The sequence below is a fragment of the Somniosus microcephalus genome, chromosome 10 (assembly GCF_052327205.1).
Source record: "Somniosus microcephalus isolate GS21.2 chromosome 10, FLI_Smic_1.0, whole genome shotgun sequence".
NCBI classification, from domain to species: domain Eukaryota; kingdom Metazoa; phylum Chordata; class Chondrichthyes; order Squaliformes; family Somniosidae; genus Somniosus; species Somniosus microcephalus.
Window position 1 is genome coordinate 226,445,951 of NC_140996.1, and position 22,006 is coordinate 226,467,956.

General features: G+C 48.7%; 1 protein-coding gene across 2 annotated transcripts; it reads right to left on the bottom strand.

Moving 5' to 3' along the window:
* Window positions 1-593: 593 nt before the first annotated feature.
* tsku (tsukushi small leucine rich proteoglycan homolog (Xenopus laevis)) lies at window positions 594-14,025 on the bottom strand. 2 transcript variants are annotated; one of them, XM_085999683.1, is made up of 3 exons: window positions 13,939-14,025; window positions 3,612-5,805; window positions 594-778 (listed from the first exon to the last, which is right to left on the bottom strand). In XM_085999683.1, exon 2 carries the CDS (start codon window positions 5,796-5,798, stop codon window positions 4,719-4,721), a length of 1,080 nt encoding a protein of 359 aa, XP_085855809.1. In that variant the 5' UTR covers window positions 5,799-5,805; window positions 13,939-14,025; the 3' UTR covers window positions 594-778; window positions 3,612-4,718. The 2 variants fall into 2 exon arrangements, with proteins under 2 accessions (XP_085855809.1, XP_085855808.1); XM_085999682.1 differs by having other exon boundaries at window positions 13,708-13,998.
* Window positions 14,026-22,006: the final 7,981 nt, after the last annotated feature.

Here is a 22,006-nt window from a genome sequence, read left to right on the forward strand (position 1 = left end):
GGGAGGGTGGGAGGCCCAGCAATTACTTAAAACGCTCTTCGTGGGAAGCTCATGTACCCAGAAAAATGTACCTGCAGTCTCACCACAGCGTTGAGCAATAAAACTGTAACACAAGCCAGTCCCTCATCGCACGGGTTGTGGGAGACCACAAGACCCTCCCCGTATAGGACTAACTCCCCCACCCCCCCCCCTTCCTATCAGTTGGTTAAAAGATGGTTACGGGCATGGAAGGAGTGTTGACGTCACGGCCTGTCAGACTGTTAATCAGCCTGCGAATCCGTCCACGGCTTCGCACAAATCCCCAAGGGAAGTGTGAAGAGGCAACAACCACCAATTATTAACACCTTTCAAATCACTTGGGGGAAGGAAAATGATCGGCAGAACCCGTCTATCATTCATATTTACATTACAGAACTGCAAGAGGAAGGCTGGTAATTACATTTTAACACCTAGCCCACTCGGAAGCGACCCTTCTCACCCACCCTACCCCAGTATAAAATCCCAGCGGTAATTATGTTTCATCCCACCCCCATCCAGACACAAGCAGGACAGAGAGATGCGAAGAACAAAGTCTTTGACAGATGTGTGACTGGTTTCGTTTCATCAATATTTAATGGCAGAATTCAAATTACAACCAAAGAAAAAACGGTAAAAGTGGCCACGAGACAATATGGCGAAATTGGCGCCGAGAAACATGGCTCCCGGCGACTCTTGGGACAGTCCAGTGCCTGAAGCCATTATTGCAGTCCCGGCGTTGATTGATTGTCACACTGCCCATCTACATACCACAGGGGTGCAAAGACAGCATCAGTGTTGGTACACCATTACATACATCCACAAAATCATTTGTACTTAAAAGTCAGAAAACCTTTTTATTTATGTTTTTTTAAAAATTAATTAGTACCGCCAGTGTTCTCAAAGGCAAGTATAGCTTCTCTTTCCTCCTTCCTTTCAATTTAATTCCTCTCCCCCCCCTGAAAAGCATGGATTCCTCGTGCCCAGGGATCGTCCGGCGGGCAACCAAGTGGCTACTGTGCACCTGTCACCCTGGACAGTGTGCCTTCACGGGAGGAAAGCCCTCCCTTCTTTAGGGCACGTTTCAAATGGAACGTGAACGTTTGAACTTCCTAGATCAGTAGAAAGCAGAGACACACGTGTGTTCAGCAGACAAAACAGCTCCTATAATTTACTAACAAGAGCCAACCTTCTCATTGTCAAGTGTGCAGGGTGTAATCAGCATCCCTTTATCCAATTGTTCAGCTAATAGGTTGCGGGACACAAGAGCCTCTCTTATAGAATTATTAAGTTGTGTTCTCATTAGGTTTATAAAACACTTTGGTACAAATACGCTAATAGGTTGGTGGGGGGGAATGAGAGTTGTCTTTAAGCTATTAGGAGGCTCTATTTTCCTCTGCTTTTCAGGCACTCAGTGTCAGCACAAAACAGCATCAGATACAACAGAGTTAGACACAGAGCGAAGTTGTTTCTACTCTCGACTCGGTACGCCTCCGTCCCAAGCTTACAACAGCAAACTCCCGTGACCCCAAGGGGCAGATCTCTGCTGCGGAATTGTGTGGGGGAAACACCTTCTCCTCATCAGCCCGAGCTGGATGTGAATCTGGGTCGTAGAGCTGTAATGCCGAGAGTCTAATCCACTGGATTAACACTGTCCCCCGCTGTATGTATAGCTGACGCGTCCCTACGGGGAGTAAGCATTCCATTGTAATTGTACTTGTACTGGTTACATATGGCAAATAAAATTGAACTTATTTGAAAACTGAAACCGAGGGATTTAGTCACATTGCAGAGTATTTAAGTGAGATATGCATTACGGCGAGCACTCCCTCCTCGAGAACTCCCCTGCTCTTCTTCGAAAGAGTGCCAGGGGATCTTTTACATCCACCCGAGGGGGCAGACGGGGTTCTCGGTTTAAGGTCTCATCCGAAAGACGGCACCTTGGACAGTGCGGCACTGCCTCAGTACCTCACTGGGGAGCGTCAGCTGAGGTTTTGTGCTCAAGTCTCTGGAGTGGAACTTAAACCCACAACCTTCTCAGTTGAGAGCGCTAACCACAGAGCCATGGGAGGGAGAGAGGAATTGGCGTTGGGTTTGCATATTTACCGTTAATAGTTGCATAATCGGGGTAGATTACAAAATTCGTTCACTCCTCATTATTACAAAGCACTTCCTAATCTGACTGTCCGCTTGCGTTCCTCACTAAACAGGGGAGGGAGATACAAATTCCAGCTGCTCGCCCCAGTACAGTCACTAGAACTTAGTGTATTGGTACCAAAACACAGGGGGACGGCGGGAGAGAGAAAGAGACCTAGGTGATATGTTAACTCACCACCTCAAATTACTCCTACAGTGAAATAATAACAGGAGTGGCTCACCCTGGTGTTGCAGGATTCAACATACTCTCTACAGTAACACACCCAAATCAGAAGAATTAAACACATAACTGTATTGCTGGGGGGGGGGGGGGGGGGGGTCAGCAATTCAAGCGGACACAGTAAGAACATTTTAGATTCACGTGCCAAACATGACGCAATGCCAAAACTCTTGATGGCAAGCGGTCACGTTTTAATCACCTGGCGGGATTATGCTGGAACCGGGACAGCTCCCGGCGAGGGTGGGTGCAATGGGACGTCTCTGCTTCCACCAACTCACCGCTGCCCACCTTGTACTCGTGAGGCAAGGCCCTTGGGACTCAGCAAGGCCCGGCTCAGCATCGCCGTTTCCAACAGGCTAGCCTTGGATAAGAGTAACCCTGTACTACTGCCAAGAGCTACAGCTGTGCGTCGCTAATGGGAATGAGTGCGCCGTACAGACGATAAATTCTGGGAAGGTCTGTTATCAGCAGGTGGGGTGGTGGGGGGAGGAAAAGAGAGGTCGGCAGGAAAGAAGCTTATGTACTTCCCCTGTTGGCTCAACTGGTTAAAGCACAAAGTAGCTCTGCCACAACAGCGAGGAAGATTTTAGGTTTTTTTCTTAAATTCATTCATGGGATGTGGGTATCGCCAGCATTTATTGCCCATCCCTAATCGCCCTCGAGAAGGTGGTGGTGACCACTGAGTGATTGCTGGGCCATTTCAGAGGAGCAGTTAAGAGTCAACCACATTGCTGTGGGTCTGGAGTCACATACAGGGCCAGACCAGGGTAAGGACGGCAGGTTTCCTTCCCTAAAGGGCATTAGTGAACCAGATTGGGTTTTTATGACAATCGCAGTAGTTTCATGGTCACCAGTACTGATACCAGCTTTTTATTCCAGATTTTTATTTAATTAATTGAATTTAAATTCCCCAGCTGCCGTGGTGGGATTTGAACTCGTGTCTCCGGATCATCAGTCCAGGCCTCTGGATTATCTAGTCCAGTAACATGACCACTATGCTACCATCCCCCGATTCACCCACCTCAATTTGCACCGAGTTGGGATGCTACAAATTGAACCATTGCCAACCGAGTTGGGCGGAGGAGAAAGCAGCCAGGATTCCTGCCCCCTGCCCGCTGGAATGTTGGCAGAGGACGGGGGCTCAAGCTCCGCCGCGATGCCCACCACGGCCGAATAGCCCCGCCGCGCTCCACGCTGGAAAGTGCACGGTTGTACGTACGTTGGTTACGAGGACGGGATCCGGTTCAGCTGCGATGCCCACCACAGCCGAATAGCCTGCCGATGCTCACAAATCTCGGCTCGCTTCGTGGTGAATGGCAACTTGGGGGGGGGGGGGCGCGGGGAAGAGGTACCAGAGGGCGACCTTAAATCAGCGACACCTTCAGAATAAAAGTGGTCGAGAAAAACTGGTTTTCAAGAGGAAAGCCCCCCCCACCTAAAAAAAAAGGATCTTAATAATCAGGTTTGACAATACAAAAGACAAGTGGAAGACAATGGAATAACAGCGAGATTATATGGTACAATATAAAGTGATCCGATGCTCCAGTTTTATTACTGAATCAAATATCGATATGAATCGCACCCCAAATGGAGGTAGGTAGTTATGCACATAAAATTTAAAATTTATTATTTAAAAGAAAAAATGCGGGGGGGGGGGGGGGGGGGGGGGTAGTGAAACTCAGCGTGTGGAATGACCCCCTGACCAGGTTGTGTGCAAGTAGCATAATTTACCAATTTACATCACCATCGACGGGACGAAAAACAAAAACAAATTAAAAAAAAAAAATAAACCCACTCCGGAATGGGTACGGTTCTGCCGATGGTTGAAAACGTGAAGCGCACGAGCAGAACCGAAGGGAAGAGATCGTCAGCGTACTATCAGGACCTGGGATCTTCAAGTCTTGCCCACAGAAATAACATATCTCGCAAATTGCTAGTTATCCACCTACAGTGTCACTCGACGGTCGGAGAGAAGCTTGCTTAGAAAGCCAGGTCAGGTTCGGCACATTCATACAGCCTTTTTGTTTTTGTTGAAGTTTGCTGCTATTTCCCACCACCCCCCCCCCCCCCCCCGACCACTCCGAACACCCCCCATTTATCTAAACTAAAAAAAAAGGCACAGTGCTGTCAACCTGTGACGCGCGGGAGGAAATTCCACACATACGAGGAGAAAGAGAAACTTTTAAAGAGGGGAGCTCTTAAAAGATTTAAGATTTTTGGAAAATTTTAATTAATTAGTGAAGGCACTTCTGGTTTAATTCAAAGAGACGGGCAACAGTTGCTCCAAGATACAAAGGCCCGTCCTTCACTGCAGTTCAGATTTGGCTCATTTCAATTTCAAGACATACTGAATGTCCGAGGACCCACTGACATCCAGGCAATGTAGCGCCTGTTCCTTCTGAACAAAGCCGAACTGCCGGTGGAATGAACCTTCTTTCGCCGTCTTCCCGCATCTCAGCAGGCTGGTTCCGACGGAGATTTTTTTGATGGAGGGCAGGTAGTTCAGAACGGCGCTCGATAGCGTCGCAACTCCAGTCTTTTCCAGGTTGAGCTCCTGCAGGGAGCCCAAGCCATCGAACACCGCCACATCTAAGGCTTTCAAGTTCACATTGTGCGACAAGTCTAAGATCTGTAGGTTCTGTAGCCCCTTAAAGCTGTTGGGGGACAGCGCGCTCAGCTCTGGAAGGTTCCGTAGCGATAAGCGGGTCAGTTCCTGCAACCCTGTGAAAGCGTTCTCGGGAATGGTGGCGATCATGTTGCGGTCCAGGTTGAGATAGCGCACTGGAACGTCAGAAAGGTAGCGCGTCGGCACGGACCCCAATCTATTTCCCGACAAATTCAGGCTATAAATATTGGGAACACTTTTATCGAGACTTCGGACGACAGTGGCTATCAGGTTGCCCGACAGGTCCACACTCAGGGGCTTCCTATGTCCCTTGGATGTGAAAGCGTCCAGATTGATTTCGCGGAGTTTGTTGTCGCTGAGGTCTACTTCTCCGAGAGGCAGGTTTGAAAAGATTCCCTCTTCGAGCGCTTCCAGGGAATTATGACTCAGGTTTAGCGCCTCGAGGTATCGCAGTTTAGAGAAGGTGCTGGAAGACATGCCAGTAATCTCGTTGTAGCTAAGATCGAGACTCACCAACGTTGTGTAGCCGGGTCCTGTAAACATCAAGGGAGAGATGGCCTTCAAGCGGTTCGAAGACAAGTCCAGATAAGAGGTATCCAACGGTATGGGGACAACGGTGAGGTGAGGCCCAACACCGCTACAGTCAACTTTGGTCAGACTGAAACTGCTGAACATGCCGAAACTTTCCACTTCACAGTGACACCCTGGGAAGCAGGTCATCAGGCCGCCATCACAGGAGACAAGGAACACAACCACAACCAACCAGGCGGAGCAAGCCATTGTTTACCTGCATTGTAAAAGGAGAAAGCGAGGTTAACAAAAGGCTGGCTAGAACCCGTTCGAAATGACGGGGAAAAAAAAGCTTACTGAATTAATCAGAACATTCGAGAAAACAAGATCCCTTTCACTCTAGCCAAGTTTTGCCGTTAGGTTGGCTAGAATTACTGGAATAAACATTAATATAAAGTATTACCGGGGCGAATGTAAGCGGCATCCTACTGAGCCAGAGGAATTAGAGGACCATGCAGCAAGATATCCGGCGCACAAGACTCCCTTAATTAGTACGTACAGGGACTCTCTTCTCTCTTTCTAGTAAGGCGATGCTGCAGACCTTAACCATGTAGCAAGAGACTAAAAACTATTGAGTAGACAACAAGATTTTATTCTGACACCAATCAGAAGGGAAAAGGATTTAAACAAAAACCTGAAGGAACATAGAATGTAAACCAGCTAGAGAGGCGTATGTATTTTACACCATCTAACACACACGTTTACCACGTTACCTTGATACTAATTTAATGATTTTACTTGTGTTTGGAGAAGATATTTAAATGTGTGTACAGGGTTTACAGCCGTGCTGAGTTGGTATCTGCTCACCAATATAAAAGACAGAAGAAAATCCAATCATTATTCCAAGCACCAATGAGCAGCTTTTAGAATTCCTAGTGTGGAAAGCCTGGTACAATGGATGTGAAAATTACATTTTGTGGTTTTAGAGTTATCAAACGCTACTGAAACCTTCAGAAAAAAAACCTTTTAGCAAAGCGGGGGCGGGGGGTGGTTTAGAAAATGAAGTGTGTGGGGGGGAAGGGGAAATGGAAGAAATACCAGCGGTCCAGTCAACCACTCTTTTCTGCCGACTCGCGATTGCCCCTTTTACACTAGCGCACAGTCAGAATCTAACTCTCTGGGGTCATAAGAACATAAGAAATAGAATAGCATTTATAGAGCGCCTTTCACAACCTCAGGACGATCCAAAGCGCTTTACAACCAATTAATTACTTTTTTTTTTAAGTGTAGTCACTGTTGTAATGTAGGAAACGTGGCAGCCAATTTGCGCACAGCAAACAGCAATGTGAGAATGAGCAGATAATCTGTTTTTTTAGTGATGTTGATTGAGGGATAAATATTGGCCAGAACACCAGGGATAACTCCCCCTGCTCTTCTTCGAAATAGTGCCGCGGGATCTTTTCCGTCCACCCGAGAGTGCGCCTCGGTTTAACGTCTCATCCGAAAGAAGGCAGCTTTGACAGTGCAGCACTCCCTCAGCACTGCGCTGGAGTGTCAGCCTAGCTTTTTGTGCACAAGTCTCTGCGAGTGGGCCTTGAACCCGCAGCCTTCGGACTCAAGAGGCCAGAGTGCTACCCACTGAGTCACGGCTGATCGCCATCATAGACTAGTACAGCACAGAAGGAGGCCATTCAGCCCATCAAGTCTGTGCTGGCTCTTTCGAAGAGCAATCCAGTTAGTCCCACTCCCCCGCTCTTTCCCCAGATCCCTGCAATTTTTCCTCCTTCAAGTATTTATCCAGTTCCCTTTTGAAGGCTACTATTGGTGGTTCAGTCGCCACATGCTATACATCTATGGCACTGAGCCATTCAGACCAGAAGGGTCCCATCTCCAATCACTGACCGTTGCCCATCTCAGTCAGGGCAATGGAGTTGGCACAATAATTATCTTCAGCCTCTGGGTTTGGGAAGGGATGGGCACGAGGACACTGATCAATACCCAGGAAGATCTACTGGAAATGCCCATGGGGGGTCACTGGGCGAGGATGGGTTTGAGCTGGGCTCGAATGTTCTGGACGCTTCGAATAACCCATTGACACTCGCTACTCATGCTCAGTTTCAGGTCTGTCACTTGGGTGAAGGACTGGAAGCCCATCCTCACCAACAGATCCCTATCTGTCAGACTGAAAGATTAGAGAAACCAAGATTCTTCGCTCAGTATAGTCAGGACAGAGATCGATAGATTGTTGGATACTAAGGGAATCAAGCGATATAGTGTGGGAAGGTGGAGTTGAGGTAGAAGATCAGCCATGATCTTACTGAATGGCTCGAAGGGCCTACCCCTGCTTTTATTTCTAATGTTCTCCTTAAGAACAGAGACAGTTAAGGGAAATTTAATAAAGGTGTTCAAAATTATGAGGAGTTTTGATAGAGTTAATAAGGAGAAAATGTTTCCATTAGTAGGAGGGTCAGTAACCAGAAGACACAGATTTAAGAAAATTGGTAAAAAAAACAGGAGAGATGAGAATTTTTATTTTTTTTATTTTTAAAAACACCGAGTTGTTGTGATCTGGAACGCGCTGCCTGAAGGGCGATGGGAGCAGATTCAATAGCAACTTTCAAAAGGGAATTAGATATATGCTTGAAAAAGAAAAATTTTACAGGGCTACGGGGAAAGAGCAGGGGGGAGTGGGACTAATCGGAGAGTTCTTTCAAAGGGCCGGCACAGGCACGTTGGGCTGAGCGGCCTCCTTCCGTGCTGTACGATCTCACCCTGGGCAGCCACCTCTGAGAAGGAGGGGGGGGTGGGGGGGAAAAAAGAGAGGGAAATTGGGAACAACATTTTGGATGCATGAGCTGAAACTTGATCAGACTGGTAAATACGATTCGGGTAACAAGTCATACATTAAAATGAAAGTCATTCGATTTTACTTCTAGGAGTTAATTTACTCCCTCAGTCACCACTCCCAACTAATGTGCAATTGTCCAACTGTTCAGTAGCTGGCTGTTACTGATTAAGACATATTCCCTTAAACAGTGCCAACAACGTTGGGACTCGCTTAGCTCACCAGTGCAAAGTCCCGGTTATTAAATTGTAATGTAGCTTTACTTGTTTTGTTTTAACAAAATGCAAGAAAGCACTTTGGGGTGGAGTTTCCGCTCGCCATAGCCGCACAATCGGGACAGAATCTACAGAACCAGCGCAAAAGAGCGGGGAATCTTAAAACGCACGTTACGCCCGAAACCACTTGTGTTCCTGTTTTCCTGCGATTTCTTCCACGGGTTCAAGATTCCATTCTGGGACCAGAATCTGGTCCTGCCCACAGAACGGGCCATGCCCCAGTTCGAGATTGCGCCGATCGCCCCTGGTTCACGCTCATCCTCTTTAGGAGCACAGGCACTAGTAGGGGCTCGTTTTAAAATGTTTTTTTTCCTACCAACAAATATTTAATTGGAAGTTTTAGAAGTTTACGGCACAGAAGGAGGCCACTCGGCCCATCGGGTCTGTGCCGGTCGGAAAAGAGCCTAACCCAGCCTCATCCCACTTTCCAGCTCTTGGTCCGTAGCCCTGTAGGTTGCAACACTCCAAAAGCAAGAAACTTTCTAGTACACACCAATTTAACTATTAAATGTTTCCTTATAGTTTTTTTGATTTAAAAATCACTGAAAATTACCTATTTTTAGATCAGGTTTCTCATGGCTGGGGGGACTGTTCAACACCCATTGGGACCCTCACCCTTCTGAACATTCACCATTATATCTTGACCTTTTTAAACATTTATTCATTCTGTGCTAGGCTACGTGAAATTCACCACTTACTGAACAGCAGAAAATACCTGCCCCAACATAAGAGTCAGAGTTATACAGCACAGAAAGAGGCCCTTCGGCCCATCGTGTCCGCGCCGGCCATCAAGCCCTGTTTATTAAGGCTAAAGGGATCAAGGAATATGGGGAGAAGGCAGGGACAGGGTACTGAATTTGGATGATCAGCCATGACCTCATTAAATGGCGGAGCAGGCTCGAGGGGCCGAATGGCCTACTCCTGCTCCTATCTTCTATGTTTCTATTCTAATCCCATTTTCCAGCACTTGGTCCGTAGCCTTGTATGCTATGGCGGTTCAAGTGCTCATCTAAATGCTTCTTGAATGTTGTGAGGGTTCCTGCCTCTACCACCCTTTCAGGCAGTGAGTTCCAGATCCCAACCACTCTCTGGGTGAAAAAGTTTTTCTTCAAATCCCCTCTAAACCTCCTGCCCCTTACCTTGAAACTATGCCCCCTGGTTATTGACCCCTCTACTAAGGGGAAAAGTTCCTTTCTATCTACCCTATCTATGCCCATCATAATTTTGTACACCTCAATCAGGTCCCCCCTCAGCCTTCTCTGCTCTAAGGAAAACAACACCAGCCTGTCCAGTCTCTCCTCATAGCTGAAGCGCTCCAGCCCAGGTAACATCCTGGTGAATCTCCTCTGCACCCTCTCCAATGCAATCACATCCTTCCTATAGTGTGGCGACCAGAACTGCACACAGTATTCCAGCTGTGGCCTAACTAGCGTTTTGTACAGCTCCATCATAACCTCCCTGCTCTTATATTCTATGCCTCGGCTAATGAAGGCAAGTATCCCATATGCCTTTTTAACCACCTTATCTACCTGTCCTGCTGCCTTCAGGGATCTATGTACATGCACACCAAGGTCCCTCTGATCCTCTGTCCTTCCTAGGGTCCTACCATTCATTGTGTATTCCCTTACCTTGTTAGTCCTCCCAAAATGCATCACCTCACACTTTTCAGGGTTAAATTCCATTTGCCACTGTTCTGCCCATCTGACCAACCCGTCTATATCGTCCTGTAGCCTGAGGCTTCCCTCCTCGCTATTTACCACTCCACCAATTTTTGGGTCATCTGCGAACTTACTGATCATACCTCGTACATTCATATCTAAATCATTAATGTACACTACAAACAGCAAAGGACCCAGCACTGATCCCTGCGGTACACCACTGGACACAGGCTTCCAGTCACAAAAACAACCTTCGACCATCACCCTCTGCCTCCTGCCACTAAACCAATTTTGGATCCAATGTGCCAAACTGCCCTGGATCCCATGGGCTCTTACCTTCTTGACCAGTCTCCCTTGCAGGACTTTGTCAAAAGCCTTACTGAAGTCCATGTCGACTACATCAACTGCACTACCCTTATCCACACACCTAGTCACCCCCTCGGAAAATTCAATCAAATTGGTTAGACATGATCTCCCCCTGACAAAGCTATGCTGACTATCCTTGCCTCTCCAAGTGGAGGCTAATTCTGTCCCTCAGAATTTTTTCCAATAATTTCCCTACCACTGATGTTAGGCTCACTGGCCTGCAATTCCCTGGTTTATCCCTACTACCCTTCTTGAATAATGGTACTACACTGAGAAAGAAAGAAGACTGGCATTTCTATAGCGCCTTTCATGACCACCAGACGTCCCAAAGTGCTTTACAGCCAATGAAGTACTTTTGAAGTGCAGCAGCCAATTTGCACACAGCAAGCTCCCACAAACAACAATGTGATAATGACCAGATAACCTGTTGTTAGTGATGTTGATTGAGGGATAAATATTGGCCTCAAGACACCGGGGAGAACTCCCCTGCTCTTCTGCGAAATAGTGCCGTGGGATCTTTCACATCCACCCGAGAGGGCAGACGGGGCCTCGGTTTAACGTCTCATCCGAAAGACGGCTCCTCCGACAACGGAGCACTTCCTCAGCACTGCACTGGAGTGTCAGCCTAGATTTTGTGCTCAAGTCTCGGGAGTGGGGACTGTGAACCAACAACCTTCTGACTCAGAGGCGAGTGCGCTACCCACTGAGCCATGGCTGACGAGAGGGTGGAGTGTATATCGCTTCGGCACCAGATTGCCATTCCAGTCCTTGCAATCAATCTCGTCTCCCTCCTTCCCTCTTTCTGCCCCCAGCGATAAAGGAGTTAATTCAGTGCACTGTCGGCAGCGCCGTGATCAGTTTGCCGAGATCAGCTTTTGAACAAAGGACCCAGGGTGTTGCTTTTCCACTTGGTGAACTTTTACCAGACGCTAGCTGGTGGCTATTTAACATCTGCAACCCTTCGGAAACTTCCCACAGATGTCGGTGTGCACAAGGCGTTGCTGCAATCCTGCAAGGGGAATCTAGGCAATGGGTTTCCTTCCTATTTCACCGCATTGGGCAGTCTACAATTTAATCACATTCTCACATTTCCGAATTCAAACACTGCCACTTTGTTGTTCTTAAAACAATCAAGTACAATTCGCACCAGCAAGTTTATTTTTTATAGTTTCTCGCCTTTAGAATCAGCGTTTATCCTATTTCTCATTCACTCCCAAATAAACAATGTACTTGAGGTAACGTGTGGAGCCCTTGTGCACGATTTTTGTGTGTCTTATAATGAACGCTCCTGTTGGGACATTTTACTACATTAAAGGCGCTATATAAATACAAGCTGTTGTTGAGCTGAATGCCACACAGTATCCCTTGTAGAGAGGCAAGTGCGACCCTTTAGGCTAACTTTTAGACTTTTTTACAAAGTTATCAGAGCCTCCATGTGATGGATTCAAAGTTCCTTGTTTTGAGCCTCTATATCCTCTATGAGAAATCGTTAAATATATCCAATAACTTTTACTAGAGGAGTTTTGTATTTTTTTTTTAAAGGAGGGGGTGGAGGAAATCCTAACACTTAAAAGTTTAGTGTAGAGATGCCGGAGTTGGACTGGGGTGACTTCTTACACTTACAAGTTTGTGGGAGCTTGCTGTGCGTGAATTGGCTCCCGCGTTTCCTACATTACAGCAGTGACTGCACTTTAAAAAGTACTTCATTGGCTGTAAAGCGCTTTGGGACGTCCTGAGGTTGTGAAAGGCGCTATAGAAATGCAAGTTAGTCTTTCTCAAATGGACAAAGGCTGAAGGAGTGAAATGGTCTTCTCCCCAAGCGACAAGATATGAAACCTCCAGAATCGTTTGAGCACAGAGTTTGAACCTCACAACTCCACAACTGACGGTGACAGAACCGGGGAGGGTGGGAATGTCGAGCCGGTGAAGGATTCGAGATCCCGGGGAGGGGGGAAATCTGCAGACAAAAAGCAGCGAGAGACACGACTCACTCGGCAGCACCAGCGTCCCTCTGCTGCCGAGAAAAAAAATCACTTGCACTGTGCAACTGAGAACACTTAAAAGAAAAAAACTGGTTCAAACTTCCAGCTCCCTTCCAAACAAAAAAAAACGAAGTGTTAGTCAGACTCACTGAAAGAAAAAAAATCCTAATTCCTGCCCTTTAAGTCTTGAGATCCCAAACAGCACAAGAGAGAGGGGGGAAACTTTTTTTAAATAGTGTTCTGCACCAGACAGACTAGCGTTGCACTGCAGTCAAAATAAAAGCTGGGCTTCACCGGTTTTTTTTGCACCTCTTCCCTCACCCGTGGATTAAAACTAAAAAGAAATAAGATTGAAACTTTGCAACTACAATGCAAGCGGTTCACTCTTGCAAAGCGACGATGATGAAATAAATGAGACGGTGGTTCCTTTTTAAAAAGCGCATGGGGGGGGGGGAGGGAAGAGAGAGAAAGAAGGGGAAAAAGAAAAAACTCAAGGCTTGAAATTTGACGCGTGCAACTCTTAGCGTCTGCACCTTGTCTGGAAATTCGCCTCGCTGCACTTATTTTAAAATGCTTTTTAAAAAAAGACTTTCAACTGCAACCAATCTGTTAAAAACAAAATCCTCTTTTGCAAAAATTAAACACACTTGGTTTTAACATAAGCTGCCTTCTTGTGCATTTCCTAAAAGCAAAGTTGTTTCAGTTTTTGCATTGTCGTTCTGCATAAAACAAAAAATCGACGTGCTCTGGTTCAAAGATTTGAGAGTCTGCTCCTAATAAAAAGAGGAGAAATAACATACTGGGTATGTTTTGTAAAGTCGGCCAGAACTTATTGGTGGCGCAAACTGGCTCTAACTTCTGTCAGCCGGCGCAATAGTAAAATCATCTGAAGAAAAAAAATGTATATAATGCTCAGATTCAGAGATGGAAGAATCCAAACTTGCAAAATTGTGAGAGAGAGAATGATCCTTTCGCCGGGATCAGAGCGCCTAGTGTCTGTCTCCCTGTGTCTGGGTAATGAAGGCTCGGCTACTTCCAAGTTAACAGACTTACCGGCTCTGCAACGTGTACACCCCAACTATACTGTGCAAGAAAAGGCAAGCTCAGTCCTCCAGCCAGTCCGCGGGGTCTGCTTTTTTCCAGCTTTTAATGCAACGCTCGCATGATCTTAAATCCCCAAAAAACCGGGAGCGTTGCTGCCGATCAGCACAATCTTGCACCGCCCTTTGCTTGGCAGGTCCAAAAGGGGAAGAGGAGGAGGAGAAGAAAAAAAAGCAAGCACACCTTTGCACCGTCCCATCGCCCGCCTAACACGCGAACGAATGATCCGGCCAGAGGGGCACAAATGCTCCACAGACGCTGCGGCCGCACCTTCAGCAATGCGCCACGTGGGGGCGAGAGTGAGACACGCAGAGCCGGCGGCCAGACCGACCAATCGCCAGCGGCGCCGCATCCAGGTGACGTTCTAAATTGGAACGCCTATTTTCTGAATGGGAGCCTGAATACTATCAACTTTACAACTTAACAACAACAACAACTTGTAGCGCCTTTTAACGCAGTAAAATGTCCCAAGGCGCTGCACAGGAGTATTTTAAGACAACGCATTTGACACCGATCCACATTAGGAGAAATTAGGGCAGGTGACCAAAAAGCTTGCTCAAAGAGGTAGGTTTTAAGGAGCGTCTTAAAGGAGGAGGAGACTTCCTAGGAAGACCCACCTATTGCTCACCTCTTGGCTTCAGCACCGTAGACTATATGATTACAGATCTAGACCCATCCTCTTTCAGAACATTCACCGTCAAACCGCAAACAACATTGTCAGACCACAGTCAAATTACTGCATATCTTGAAAGGACAGAAACAACCAACACAGAAACACAACCCAGTAAACTGTACAACATTAAAAAATCCTACAGATGGGCCAAAAACAGCACGGAAATATACCAGAAATCAATTAGCAACCAAACAACTCAAGCTCTCTTGGACACCTTTCTGGAAAATACATACACACACAATAAAGAAGGCGTAAACCGGGCAGTGAATAACCTAAATAATACTTTTGATAATCTGGCATCAATGTCAAACTTGAAAGTTCGAAAGAACAAACCCAAAACAAAAAACTACGAAAAATGGTTTGACTCCGATTGCCAGAACATGAGGAAAAAACTCAGAAAAATATCAAACCAAAAACACAGACAACCAGAAAACGAGGAATTACGCCTTGCTTATTGTCAGGCACTAACACAATACAAACGCACACTCAGAACCAAGAAAGAGCAGTATATTAAGAATACACTCATCTCCATTGAGGAATCCATTGATTCCAATTGTTTCTGGGACAACTGGAATACATTACACAAAAAACAACACGATGAATTGGCCATTCAAAACGGTGACACATGGGAAAACCATTTTGAAAAATTATACCAGAAAAACACACTAAGCCCAGAGCAATACCAAATATGCGAAAAACTGGCAAAGCTAGAACCCGATAGACACCATAATATCTGAAAAAGAGCTAATTGAAAAACTCAAGGACCTGCGACCAGGAAAGGCTTGCGGGGCAGACGGCATCCTAAGCGAGATGATTAAACACACGGACGATAAAATGAGATTGGCTATACTGAAACTCTTCAACTTGGTTCTGAGTGTCGGTTACTTCCCTGATATCTGGAACAAAGGACTCATAATGCCCATATACAAAAGTGGGGATAAAGGAGACCCAAATAACTATCGAGGCATCTGTGTAAACAGTAACATGGGAAAGGTTTTCTGTAGTATCATAAACAAAAGACTTATAAACTTCCTTGAGGAGCACAATGTCTTGAGTAAAAGCCAAATTGGATTCCTGCCAAACTATAGAACATCAGATCATATCTTCACCCTACAGACCCTAATTGACAAGCACGTCCATCAAAACAAAAGCAAAATCTACGCATGCTTTATAGATTTCCAGAAGGCTTTCGATTCCATCTGGCACGGCGGTCTATTCCTGAAACTTATCGAAAGCGGGGTAGGGGGAAAAACATATGATGTAATTAAATCAATGTATACAAACAACAAATGTGCAGTTAAAATTGGAGACAAACAAACAAAATACTTCCCACAGGGGCGGGGGGTGACGCAGGGCTCGCCAATCTCACCGACACTCTTTAATATTTACATAAATGAATTAGCAAAACTACTTGAACAATCTACAGCACCCAGCCTCACCCTATATGAATCCAAGGTTAAATTCCTCCTCTATGCAGACGACCTGGTTCTGCTGTCACCAACTAAGGAGGGTCTACAGCAGAACCTGGATCTGCTGGAATCAGTCTGTCAGACCTGGGCCCTGACAATAAACCTCCAAAAAACCAAAGTCCTCGTGTTCCAACAAAGATCCAGACATCAGGGACCCAAAATAAATCTCACACTAGGAACAACTAAAATCAAACAAACCACTAACTACACATACTTGGGCATAAAACTCAGCTCTACGGGAAATTTCAAACTGGCTGTGAATGAACTGAAAGAGAAAGCAAGAGGGGCTTTCTACGCCATTAAAAGATCAATCCAAATAGAAATCCCAATTAGCATTTGGCTCAAAATTTTCAAATCAGTAATTGAACTAATTGCACTCTATGGCAGTGAAGTGTGGGGACCGCTAACACAACAAGAATTTGCAAAATGGGACAAACACCCAATTGAGATCCTACATGCAGAATTCTGTAAAAGTATCCTCCGGACTCAAAGGAAAACCGTAAACAATGCATGCAGGGCAGAACTAGGCCAATTTCCACTAATAATTACTATCCAAAAAAGAGCCACCAAATTTTGGAAACACCTAAAAATGAGCAACCCCCACTGCTATCATTACGAAGCCTTGAAATGCCAAGAGAGGACCATAAAGAATAACTCCCTCAGTCAACTAGTCCTGGGACTCAGTGAAGCAACCACTAACACTACTAACAATAACCAGCCCCAGGACAGTGACATCGTAGCAGAGAGAATTCGACCCAACACAATTGTCACTAAACAAAAGGAAAAATACCTGTCATATTGGGCAGAAACAACAAAAACCCAAAGCAAACTCAATTGCTACTTGGCCCTAAACAGACAATACAACATGGCTGAGTACCTGACCATGGTAAAGGATAACAAACTGAGAAAAACCTTGACAAGGTACAGACTTAGCGAACATAACCTAGCAATCGAAAAAGGCAGACACAGGCAGACCAGGCTGCCGAGAGAGGACAGGATATGCTCTCACTGCAGTCAGGGAGTAGTGGAGACAGAGATGCACTTCCTCACAGCCTGTGGAAAATATCAGGGCATCAGGGAGAATTTCTACCAAAAATTCTCACAAATATGCCCTGAATTCAGAAATCTGAATGACGACCAAAAACTCCCATACCTACTGGGGGAGGAGAGAAGCTGTGTAGCACTGGCGGCACACTATGTTACAGCTTGCCATGAACAGAGGGACAACCAGTAAACCTAAGAAAAGAGTATATATAAATAATGCGAATGTATATTTATACACTCAGGGATATACCTGTTTATACACTGTATGAATAGAACTGCGTTTATGTGTTCAACCATAAATGTATTTTGATGCTTTGGCAACATAAGATGTACCTTATCATGCCAATAAAGCGATTTGAATTGAATTGAATTGAATTGAGAGGCGGAGATGTTTAGGCAGGGAATTCCAGAGCTTAGGGCCCCGGGCAACAGAAGGCGCGGCCACCAATGGTTGAGCGATTATAATCAGGGATGCTCAAGAGGGCAGAATTAGAGGAGCGCAGAGATCTCCGGGGGGTTGTAACAGAAGCAGCGATGGAGGCCACGACGACCCGCTGTAGCACGGCGGCCGGCAGCTCCTCGGCGGGAGGCTCGGAGGTCGAACCGGTAGGAGGGGAGGCGGCCAGCGGACCGAGGGCGGGAAAAGCAGGCCCTGGAAGGTCGGACACCGCGGGAGGCTCGGAGGTCAGACCGGGTGGAAGGAGAGCCAGGGAGAAGCAGGCCCTGGGACGTCGGTACCATGGCAGCTGAAGATTGTCGGGCAGGAGTGCGGGAAAGGCGGAGCGAGGCGAGAGCGGACCCTATTGTGATGGCGCCGATGAAGATGGCTGCCGTCCTTGCGGGCTCCGTGCGTACCAGGCAGCTAAGTGTCCTTTGCTGCTTGGTGCGCTCGGCTCGTTAAGAAAAAAGCATTTCACTGACTGGATTTCACTTGTTGTATTTGGTTATGTGACAAATAAAATTGAAATTGAAATTGAATTGAAACACAGAAGATAGGAGCAGGAGTAGGCCATTCGGCCCCTCGAGCCTGCTCCGCCATTCAATGAGATCATGGCTGATCATCCAAATTCAGTACCCTGTCCCTGCTTTCTCCCCACGTCCCTTGATCCCTTTAACCTTAAGAAATATATCTAACTCCTTCTTGAATATATTTAATGAATTGGCCTCAACTGCCTTCTGTGGTAGAGAATTCCACAGGTTCACCACTCTCTGGGTGAAGAAATTCCTCCTCATCTCTGTCCTAAATGGCTTACCCCTTATCCTTAGACTGTGACCCCTGGTTCTGGACTCCCCAACCATCGGGAACATCCTTCCTGCACCTAGTCTGTCTAGTCCTGTTAGAATTTTATAAGTTTCAATGAGATCCCCTCTCATTCTTCTAAACTCGAGCGAGTATAAGCCTAATCGACCCAATCTCTCCTCATACATCATTCCTGCCATTCCAGGGCTGGAGGAGGTAAGAGATAGGGAGGGGGCGAGGGCCACGGAGGGATTTGAACACAAGGATGAGAATTTTAAATTTGAGGCGTTGCTGGATTGGGAGCCAATGTAGGTCAGTGAGCGCAGGGGGTGAGGGGTGAACGGGACTGGGTGCGAGTTAGGACACGGGGCAGTGAGCACGGGGGGTGACGGGGTGAACGGGACTGGGTGTGAGTTAGGACACGGGGCAGTGAGCACAGGGGGTGATGGGTGAACGGGACTGGGCGTGAGTTAGGACACGGGGCATTGAGCGCAGGGGGTGATGGGTGAACGGGACTGGGTGTGAGTCTGGACATGGGGCAGTGAGCACAGGGGGTGACGGGGTGAACGGGACTGGGTGTGAGTTAGGACACGGGGCAGTGAGTACAGGGGGTGAGGGTTGAACGGGACTGGGAGTGAGTCTGGACACGGGGCAGTGAGCACAGGGGGTGAGGGGTGAACGGGACTGGGTGTGATTTAGGACACGGGGCAGTGAGCACAGGGGGTGAGGGGTGAACGGGACTGGGTGCGAGTTAGGACACGGGGCAGTGAGCACAGGGGGTGATGGGTGAACGGGACTGGGTGTGAGTTAGGACACGGGGCAGTGAGCACAAGGGGTGAGGGGTGAACGGGACTGGGTGCGAGTTAGGACACGGGGCAGTGAGCACAGGGGGTGATGGGTGAACGGGACTGGGTGTGAGTTAGGACACAGGGCAGTGAGCACAGGGGTGATGGGTGAACGGGACTGGGTGTGAGTTAGGACACGGGGCAGTGAGCACAGGGGGTGATGGGTGAACGGGACTGGGTGCGAGTTAGGACATGGGGCAGTGAGCACAGGGGGTGAGGGGTGAACGGGACTGGGTGCGAGTTAGGACACGGGGCAGTGAGCACAGGGGGTGATGGGTGAACGGGACTGGGTGTGAGTTAGGACACGGGGCAGTGAGCACAGGGGGTGATGGGTGAACGGGACTGGGTGTGAGTTAGGACATGGGGCAGTGAGCACAGGGGGTGATGGGTGAACGGGACTGGGTGTGAGTTAGGACATGGGGCAGTGAGCACAGGGGGTGAGGGGTGAACGGGACTGAGTGTGAGTTAGGATACGGGGCAGTGAGCACAGGGGGTGAGGGGTGAACGGGACTGGGTGTGTGTTAGGACACGGGGCAGTGAGCACAGGGGGTGAGGGGTGAACGGGACTGAGTGTGAGTTAGGACACGGGGCAGTGAGCACAGGGGGTGATGGGTGAATGGGACTGGGTGCGAGTTAGGACACGGGGCAGAGAGCACAGGGGGTGATGGGTGAACGGGACTGGGTGTGAGTTAGGACACGGGGCAGTGAGCACAGGGGGTGATGTGTGAACGGGACTGGGTGTGAGTTAGAACACGGGGCAGTGAGCACAGGGGGTGATGGGTGAACGGGACTGGGTGCGAGTTAGGACACGGGGCAGTGAGCACAGGGGGTGATGGGTGAACGGGACTGGGTGTGAGTTAGGACACGGGGCAGTGAGCACAGGGGGTGATGGGTGAACAGGACTGGGTGTGAGTTAGGACACGGGGCAGTGAGCACAGGGGGTGATGGGTGAACGGGACTGGGTGTGAGTTAGGACACGGGGCAGTGAGCACAGGGGGTGATGGGTGAACGGGACTCGGTGTGAGTTAGGACACGGGGCAGTGAGCACAGGGGGTGATGGGTGAACGGGACTCGGTGTGAGTTAGGACACGGGGCAATGAGCACAGGGGGTGAGGGGTGAACGGGACTGGGTGTGAGTTAGGACACGGGGCAGTGAGCACAGGGGGTGAGGGGTGAATGGGACTGGGTGTGAGTTAGGACACGGGGCAGTGAGCACAGGGGGTGAGGGGTGAATGGGACTGGGTGTGAGTTAGGACACGGGGCAGTGAGCACAGGGGGTGAGGGGTGAACGGGACTGGGTGTGAGTTAGGACACGGGTCAGTGAGCACAGGGGGTGAGGGGTGAACGGGACTGGGTGTGAGTTAGGACACGGGGCAGTGAGCACAGGGGGTGAGGGGTGAACGGGACTGGGTGCGAGTTAGGACACGGGGCAATGAGCACAGGGGGTGAGGGGTGAACGGGACTGGGTGCGAGTTAGGACACGGGGCAATGAGCACAGGGGGCGAGGGGTGAACGGGACTGGGTGCGAGTTAGGACATGGGGCAGTGAGCACAGGGGGTGAGGGGTGAACGGGACTGGGTGCGAGTTAGGACATGGGGCAGTGAGCACAGGGGGTGAGGGGTGAACGGGACTGGGTGCGAGTCTGGACACGGGGCAGTGAGCACAGGGGGTGAGGGGTGAACGGGACTGGGTGCGAGTTAGGACACGGGGCAATGAGCACAGGGGGTGAGGGGTGAACGGGACTGGGTGCGAGTTAGGACACGGGGCAATGAGCACAGGGGGCGAGGGGTGAACGGGACTGGGTGCAAGTTAGGACACGGGGCAGTGAGCACAGGGGGTGAGGGGTGAACGGGACTGGGTGCGAGTTAGGACACGGGGCAGTGAGCACATGGGGTGATGGGTGAACGGCACTGGGTGCGAGTCTGGACACGGGGCAGTGAGCACAGGGGGTGAGGGGTGAACGGGACTGGGTGCGAGTTAGGACACGGGGCAGTGAGCACAGGGGGTGAGGGGTGAATGGGACTGGGTGCGAGTTAGGACACGGGGCAGTGAGCACAGGGGGTGATGGGTGAACGGGACTGGGTGTGAGTTAGGACACGGGGCAGTGAGCACAGGGGGTGAGAGGTGAACGGGACTGGGTGCGAGTCTGGACACGGGGCAGTGAGCACAGGGGGTGAAGGGTGAACGGGACTGGGTGCGAGTCTGGACACGGGGTAGTGAGCACGGGGTGAGGGGTGAACGGGACTGGGTGCGAGTTAGGACACGGGGCAGTGAGCACAGCGGGTGAGGGGTGAATGGGACTGGGTGCGAGTTAGGACATGGGGCAGTGAGCACAGGGGGTGAGGGGTGAACGGGACTGGGTGTGAGTTAGGACACGGGGCAGTGAGCACAGGGGGTGAGGGGTGAACGGGACTGAGTGCGGGTGTGGGAGAAAACGTATTAAACATTAAGGCATGCTGGGATACTTGACCACTTTACTAATTGAACAAAGGACACTAAACTAGTTAAAACTAAAAGAACTGCTGACTGCCATAATAAAGTCAAGCTGACCTTTTGGCTTAGGACATCTGGTGATAAAATGTAAACATGTTAATCTGTTTCTTGAGAACAATGGAACCTATGAAACCATATGTTGAAATGTAATGTAAGCTAATCACATGAAGTTGTTTACCTTGCTGTATAACAATAGTAATTTAGAGTGCTGGTGAGCAGTAGGGACTGCTGCAGACTCTCCGTGATATCATGTAATAAATTCCTAAAGCGAACCTCGGAGTCTCCGTCTGATAGTTAATTTCCTCGACAGCGAGTTAGGACACGGGGCAGTGAGCACAGCGGGTGAGGGGTGAATGGGACTGGGTGCGAGTTAGGACACGAGGCAGTGAGCACAGGGGGTGATGGGTGAAAGGGACTGGGTGTGAGTTAGGACACGGGGCAGTGAGCACAGGGGGTGATGGGTGAACGGGACTGGGTGTGAGTTAGG